Below are 8,165 nucleotides of genomic sequence, written 5' to 3'. Positions count from 1 at the left end.
CTGAGCATCCGCTTTCCCTGATTCGCTCCAACACCTGAGGTAGACGGGGGGAAAAGCATAGAGCGGGCAGCGGGGCCAGACGTGGGCCAGCGCGCCCTTGCTCTTGGAGAAAAATTTCGGACAATGAGCGTTTTCCTGAGATGCAAACAGGTCTACTTTTGCTCTGCCGAATGTCTTCCACAGCAGTTGTACTGTCTGTGGGTGTAGAGACCACTCTCCTGTAGGAACGTTGTTCCGTGAGAGTCTGTCTGGGCCGATATTCAGGACTCCCGTGCCTGTTGGGCATCAGAGCACATTCTACGAGGGGCATGGCCTCCTCGTGGGCTTGGTCTAGTGGAATCTCGTTGCAAGATATTTGTATGGCGGCAGGCTGGGCCTCCCTGTCTACATTTATAAGGTTTTATAACCTAGAGGTTCCCGCCTTGCAGGCCAGACTGCTCTCGGTCTAAAACAGATACATATGGTGTTTTCTGCCCCGTTTTGTTATGGCCCAGATTGCCAAACTGTTTTAAGCATCACTCACTGACAGTTATGTCTTTATGAGCAATGTATAGACCCATTATATATATATATATATATATATGGATGCTTTAGCATAAAGTTCTGCCGGGAAGACTTAATTGTTACATCACTTTACCTTTATCTATCTATCCAATCACATTCCAATACTCGTGGTATAAAAGATTGGTCACTTACTCTTGTCTGAGTTCGCAGATGCTGACGCGCCAATTCACCACCATCCTCCCCTCCACCTCCAAGTGGAATCCTTCCCTCCATTCTCCCCACCACCACCAGGATGGTCCCTTCCATACCTCACAGGGGGTCGGCTGCGCCCCTGCCTCGATCTTCAGGCAGGATATGCAGAGTCCGGACCCTCAGATTGCGAGCTACGGACGGGGCCTATGCCAAAGAACTTTATTGCTTGCTGGGTTGTTAATAAATGGATAATTGTCACCATATTTACTCTCCCGAGTCTTTCTGGTAGAAATATATATATATATATATATATATATATATATATATATATATATATATATATATATATATATATATACATATATATGTTATAAATGCCCTTTGGGGCACTGCCTATAAAGGAATGATGCTATTCTAGCCCCTCTTTCCTGGAACTCTATGTGAGTTTTTTCTGGTGATCATACACTATGTGTGCCGGGTCTCAGCATGCACGGCGTTTTGCACTGGGTTCCCGTAGTGTCTTCGACACAGCACGAGAGAACTCTCGTAAGAGAACGTACTCGGTTACTATCGTAACCTCGGTTCTCTCTAGAAGAGGAACGAGTACTGCGTCTCTGTGCCGTGCCTGCATCACGCTCTGGTTCGCTTCACCGATGAAAATCAGAGAGTGGCAGCCTCTGCACGGGTGTTTATAGGCCTAGGCCACGGCCATTCTGGCGGGACGTGACGCATTGGGTCAAGCGTCATGAGAGGCCGTGCATAGGCTGCTGCTTTTGCTGCAGAACAGCCAATAGGCGTGCAAGCTAGTTCCGTCTGTGTCTGTATGCTGCTGCAAAACGTTTTACATTATTACAAAATTAAGGATTCATTTTTGGCTTTAATATCTCGAGAAAGAATCTTTCCCGTAGCGTCTTCGACTCAGTACTCGTTCCTCTTCTAGAGAGAACCGAGGTTACGTTAGTAACCGAGTACGTTTCTGTTGTGTTTGTAACATAAAACACAACAGCACTGTAAGAGAATAAGGCCAGGCACGTTGGTAAATCAAAGTACCAGCAACAAACAGAATAAACTGTTTTGGTGAATAATATAAATGAATAGTGGCAAATTGGCAGGAAAATAATGACATGAGGTCATGTAAACATCGTAAGGTACTTCTTCTTCCTATGACAGTGTTGGATCTGCTAGTGAATAGTCTCACATGACTCTATACTGCCACCTACTGCTCTGATGTGAACAGAGAAACATATTTGTTTAATGAATACACATGAATTTGTGGTATGTTTTAATGACTGTGGCTCTTGTGTGTGTTTGTGTCTGTGTGCGTGTCTGTGTGCGTGTTCGTGTGTATGTGTGTGTGTGTGTGTGTAGGCGCTTGCATAAGTGCATGCCGTATTTATGTGTGTGTTCACATAATGATGAGATGATGTTGTCCGTCGCTCAGATGCTGATTTACTCCCACATGTGAGAACAAAGAGAGTGTTTCTACACACACAGATGAAAGTTTTAACAACATCAGCTCGACACACAGACGCTCCTCACACACTGTAAGTACTGAAGATATTAACTTCATCTGCTAAAATCATTTAGTAGAATATATACTTCTGAGTTGTTTTTGCAATCATGTTGTTTTAGTAACAGAGTTTATACAGATTGCTTGTGAAGTAACATGAACTAACAATGACAAATACTAAAATAGTTGTATCTGGTAATATTGTTTAATGGAGCTGAGCTAACATGAACAAACAATGAACGGTTGTATGAATGTTAGAAGACATTAATAAATACTGTAGCAAATGTGCTGCTCGTTGTTAGTTAATGCATTTACTAAAATGAACTGGATCCTAATTGTACCAAAGTATTACCGAGATTAGTAGCAGTTTCTCTACGTAACTGATGCAACAACGCAACAATGTTAGTGATTAATGTTTGTAATTATTAGAAATACTGCATGTAGTTAATAATAATTATGCAAACATGAATCAAGCATAATTTAATTCCATCTATAAAAAGATTCTATTTGTTAATTAAAATATTTTAAACAGTAGCATTGTCAGATTATTTGAATAAAGTTGTTGTTTACTAAATTGTTGTAAAACTTTGTTATTGACTTAAGACTTTTTACAGTTTAAAAATGCTATTTTTAAAGTTTATTTTGCTCTTTGTAGATCATTACATTAAATATGAATATATGCATTATATATGCAACTGGTCCTACTCGATCTGATCTGACCGGGATTCGAACCCGGGACTCTAAAAAGCTACTACTGTCAGGCCATGTCCCACAATGATACAAAGTCTTTTGGATTACAATGGCTGCCACGTCCGCTAAGTCCATGAGACCGGGTGTCACATTTATCATTTTAGGTTTAGGTTGCGCCCTCGATGCGCATTTTTGGTGAGCCGGCACTGAAGCAAGCTCCACAAATTTATACCTGACAGTCAAAGCGTGTTACGTCACGAAAGTGCCGACTCGCAGAAAGGCCGCTAGTGTTTAGGGTGCCGTTTAGGACAGGGCCTCAGTCACGCCTCTTGAGGCCAGAGGAGTGAGGTTTATATGCACATCCAAATGTAACCGGTCCTACTCAACCCGATCAGAGCGGGATTCGAACGGGCGTGTCCGGCAGGCGCAAATTCACAAAAGTATTCTAAATAAATGTTAAATATATGTGTTTCTGAAATGACAACTATACATTTCTTATTCAGTTATAATTGATTTGTTACTTGTATATTTGTATATATATATATACGACCCTGGATAACAAAACCAGTCATAAGTCGCACGGGTATATTTGTGGCAATAGCCATCAATACATATGGGTCAAAATTATTGATTATTTTTAAATACATTTTTGTTTTATGCCAAAAATCATTAGGATGTTAAGTAAAGATCATGTTCCATGAAGATATGATGTAAATTTCCTACCATAAATAAATAAAACATTCAGATTTTCTCAATGTTTCGATTTTTTTGCACCCTCACATTCCAGATTTTCAAATAGTTGTATCTCAGCCAAATATTGTCCTATCCTAACAAACCACACATCAATGGAAAGCTTATTTATTCAAAATTCAGAGGATGTATAAATCTCAATTTCTAAAAATGTACCCATGTGACGTTTTTTGTGGTCCAGGGTCACAAATCTCCTGTATTTTAAACTCCATTGTTTTTCACAGAGAATCAATCATCCGTGATGGCGAACACGAGTCTTCAGGTGATGGGTCTGGTGCTGGGCATCGCAGGCTGGGGTTTTGGGGTCCTGGTCTGCGCCTCCCCCTGGTGGCGTGTGTCTGCGTTCGTGGGGGACGAGCTGGTGGTGTCGCAGGTGCTGTCGGAGGGGCTGTGGATGACGTGTCTGTCGGAGCGGGGCCGCCTGCAGTGTAAAGTCTACGACTCGGGCCTCGCGCTCTCAGGCTCCGCCCAGATGTGCCGCGGCCTGTGCGTGTTGTCGCTGTTCCTGTGTCTGCTAGCGGTCCCGCTCAGCGTAACCGGGCTGAAGTGCACGCGTTGCTTCGGCGACGCTCACGAATCCAAGGCTCGGATGGCGCAGGTCGGCGCGGTGCTTTTCCTCCTAGCTGCGTTTTTCTTCCTCGTGCCGGTGTGTTGGACCGCGTACGGCGTGATTCGGGATTTCTACGACCCGAGTGTCGCCGCGCCGCTCAAACGTGAACTCGGACCGGCACTCTACCTGGGATGGGGCGTGACCGCGCTGATGCTGGTGGGCGGGGCTGTGCTATATTTAGGCTCCGCCTCCCCTGGAGCTCCAGCTATTCCTGTTTTTGGACGAGCAGGAAAAGCGAACCCTCCCTCCACGGCTGAGAGCAAACCGGAGAAAGTATTTGTGTAAAAGGTGACATTAAAAGTGGTCGCATAGAAGGTTTAATCTTCAGAATTCAGGAACATCATTATTTACGCACTGTCATGTCATTCAAAAACTGTTATTGTTTTCAGTGGAACACAAATGGAGAGTTTTGCATCAAATTTTTGCAGCTCTTTATTATCCATTCTCATGGATTCTTAATAAAAAAAAATAAAAAAAATCTACTTTTGTGTGCTAGACAGAAATAACACAGGGGTTTGGAACAACATGAGGGTGAATTTTAATTTAGACAGTCCAATTGCATTAAGTAATCTGAGTCTGTCCTTCATAGACTAAATGTGGGTACATAAGCAATTATTTTGATTTCTAATGAATCTTTTATAGGAGGTTAATTTAAGCTCTGTAATTAGTTTACTCTTTTGTTGTTGTTGTTGTTGTCGCATAACAGTCTCACATATTGTTTGTGTTTGTCTTTTTTCCAATGCCCAGTATAGTTAATGATTATATCTCATGTGATTTATTTATTGATGTGTTACTGTGCATTATTTGTCTAATAAACCTAATGTAATAATATAGACTGACTTTGTGCACATGTACATGTTGATGTGTGTTGACTACATGCGTTGGCAGAAAATCACACAACACAATAGCAGAATACAGGACCGGGACAATAAACAGAGTGTCCACTGTGAGTCCGATGATGTCATCATAGTGGAGGACGTGTGGAATATGAGCTCGTGTTCCATAGAACTCCTTCAGAATCAACCGTCACGAGAGGAGGAGGAATTCATAAACATCAACACTTCAGAGACACGAGGAAAGAGTGACGGGTCTGTTAGTTAAACTGGGTTATTTCAAACCCTCGGTGGTTTAAGGGGAAACATTATTGATAAGGAGAGATTTAAAGTTTCACTGAAGTGCCTTGAAACATGCAGCATTATTTAGTGTGTTGACATAATTTCCCTGAAACAGGAAGAAGGGGCGGGGCATATTGAGCAGCTCCTCCCTTTTTTAAATTAGCCAATAGTATTTATTATATATCACAGCTCGACCGGAGCTGTTGAGCTCAGTAAAGCCGCAGTTTCTTCCTAATCTCTGACCGTTTCTCCTCATAATCTCATCCAGAACACTTTAAAATACAGCATTCTGTGTTGAATTCAAATGGATCCTATATGTTTTCTGGTCCACGGTGACTCACTCATAGGATCCGCTCTGTGTATCGTGTCTCTGGATCGGAGCTGCGGCGGTCCACGTGACACTAACGTGAAACCAGACCTCATTCACCCCAACGAAAAGCATACTGACACTGTCTGAATTGTTCCCTATCCCCTGTATAGTGGAGTATTTGCCATTCACCATGTAGAAAATAGTTAAAGTCCCTGTAAAGACAAAATGAAGTATGTGTTCTCTGAGTTTGTCACACCGCAGGAAAATGTGTTATTAGCCACTCAGCCAAATTTGAATGATAAAAAAAGCCGCCAAGTAAATAAAAAAAGCTATCAAAATCTTGAAAAAATTCAAACTCTGGGGGCGTGTCCGCTGGCTGCGCTGAAACCACGCCCACTCACGGGACGGTAGGATGAAGGCCGAGGCGGGAGATAGTCGGTTCGGCCCCATTTACCAGTAACAGCGGATTATCAGTGAATGCCAGTTGTCTCCAACGAAAGTTTATAAAAGTATCCTGTGTAAAATAATCACTACAGAGGCGGGTGTTGGCGGTGATCCTCAGCTCTCCATCAAGGTGGATCTTCACAGAATTAATCCACCTCTTCTTGATATGGTCTTTTTTCAAAAATTTAAATAAGGACACTGATCTGTTTTGTAAGTGATCGCATCCAGGTAATACGCATTTCTGTGACGAAGGCATAGCTAGCTAGCAAACTATAGTCTGTAGTAACAAATAGTACTGACAGTAACTCGCGATTGAGCGGCAAACTGATGCAAATGTGCTCTATTGTTAGGGGAGGGGCCAGCGTCAGTGGCTCCAGTGCATAATCAACAGTAGGGGCGGGGCCAGGAGCTCAGTGGCTCCAGTCCATCATCGGCAGTAGGGGCGGGGCCAGGAGCTCAGTTGCTCCAGTGCATAATCAACAGTAGGGGCGGGGCCAGGAGCTCAGTGGCTCCAGTCCATCATCGGCAGTAGGGGCGGGGCCAGGAGCTCAGTGGCTCCAGTCCATCATCGGCAGTAGGGGCGGGGCCAGGAGCTCAGTTGCTCCAGTGCGTCATCGAGCCCCCGTTTTAGCCCCGCCCAAAAAATCCTGAACACAGCAACGGTGAAAAACTGTTTAACGGTCTAACTCCACAATTCAGTACTTCACAGTCTTTGTAAAGTGTTTTAGCAATACATTTCTAACATTTATAATGTGTTTAGATTTTTTTTTTTTTCAGAATTGCCTTTACAGAGACTTTTTTAGTGACCGATTTTAGCTGCAGCTTCAGCATCTATTTATAGTGTAGGGGGCGGAGCTCCATGTTCTAGAGAACATTTGATTGGACAGACAATTTGATGAGAAGCAGAGTGATGTCATCAGAGTGATGTCATCAAAATCACTTATCCATTTGGTGGAAGTGAGAGACTGTACGTTTAGTTTTTATGCGAATTGTGTCATTGCTTTGGAGCACACTAGCTTATAAATAACTATGGAAGCTCGTTTCCGCCACAGAATAAAACATTTTAAAAGATAATTGCGACATTTAATCTCACAATTGCTTATAATAATAAGTATTATTTATTATTATTATTATAAACATATTAATTGCAAGTTTACATCTTTTTTAAAGATATAAAGTCAGAATTGCGAGTAATAAAGTCGGAATTGCGAGATATAAACATGCAGTTGCGACTTTATATCATGCAATTTTGACTTTATATCTCCCGATTTTGTGTTATAATGTCAAAATTGCGATAAATAAACATGCAGTTCTGAGGGGAAAAAAAGTCAGAATTGTGAGATAAAAAGTACCTTTACAGCAATTACCTTTTTTATTTATTTTTTATTCTGTGGCGGAAACAAGCTTCCATAGATAACAGTAAGACTAACATACTAAAATTCAATTTTGATTTCATGGGGACTTTAAGCATGAGCGTTTCGGCCACTGTAGCTGAAGTGCTGCAAATGTCCACACGATGACAGTCAAGCGCAAGATCCCATATACACCATCCAACTTTTCCACTGATCTAGAAACAAGCTGAACAAGCAGAAACAAAATAACAACTGTTATTTTTTTTCTATTCAGCATTTCTTTTCAGTTTCCCATTCTCTTTCATTTAGATTTTACGTTAATTATGACACTTTAGCACCAAAAGAGTAAAGTCCCAGTTAAAAAATGATAATTATTGACTAGTTTATGGATAGGACATCTAATGTGTTATGCATGGATCGCCACCTGAAAAGCAAATATCGTGGTTCAGATAATATGGAACTGGAACTGGCTGTTGATAAAAATACTTTAGATTGTCAGGTTAACTTTTCAATGTAAACGTACTTGATTTTTAGACAGACGATAAATATGATATGGTAATAGGCCTACATAATAAATTGACATTTTATAGAGAGAGTCATTCATTCAGTCAGTCAGACATGGCTCCAGAACAAACGTTTACTGGCCCACTAAACATTTAACTCAACAGTATTGCAACTCTATTGTGCC

At 41.7% G+C, this 8,165-nt stretch overlaps 2 protein-coding genes across 3 annotated transcripts in view; both read left to right on the top strand.

The window, feature by feature from the left end:
• The first annotated feature begins 1,910 nt into the window (after positions 1-1,910).
• Positions 1,911-5,087, top strand: cldn31 (claudin 31). Of its 2 annotated transcripts, XM_079614573.1 has the most exons (3): positions 1,911-1,971; positions 2,138-2,240; positions 3,871-5,087. In XM_079614573.1, the coding sequence occupies exon 3, from the start codon at positions 3,888-3,890 to the stop codon at positions 4,539-4,541; it is 654 nt and encodes a 217-aa protein (XP_079470699.1). In that variant the 5' UTR covers positions 1,911-1,971; positions 2,138-2,240; positions 3,871-3,887; the 3' UTR covers positions 4,542-5,087. The 2 variants fall into 2 exon arrangements, with proteins under 2 accessions (XP_079470699.1, XP_079470698.1); XM_079614572.1 differs by lacking the exon at positions 1,911-1,971 and having other exon boundaries at positions 2,103-2,240.
• A 2,434-nt stretch (positions 5,088-7,521) lies between these two features.
• The window catches only part of slc25a10b (solute carrier family 25 member 10b), an 18,526-nt gene continuing 17,882 nt past the window's right edge, over positions 7,522-8,165 (top strand). The window contains exon 1 of the mRNA XM_079614568.1: positions 7,522-8,165. This exon is cut by the window's right edge and continues 555 nt beyond it. The gene's annotated coding sequence lies outside the window, so the exon portion shown is untranslated.

Source organism: Phoxinus phoxinus (assembly GCF_949152265.1).
Source record: "Phoxinus phoxinus genome assembly, chromosome: 6".
Lineage (NCBI taxonomy): Eukaryota > Metazoa > Chordata > Actinopteri > Cypriniformes > Leuciscidae > Phoxinus > Phoxinus phoxinus.
Note: the sequence above shows the minus strand (reverse complement) of the source record. Positions and strands in the feature narration are given on the sequence as shown.

What these genes read in the sequence shown, in the direction of transcription:
- cldn31 (XM_079614573.1), top strand. Translation starts at nt 3,888, where the DNA reads ATGGCGAACACGAGTCTTCAGGTGATGGGTCTGGTGCTGGGCATCGCA.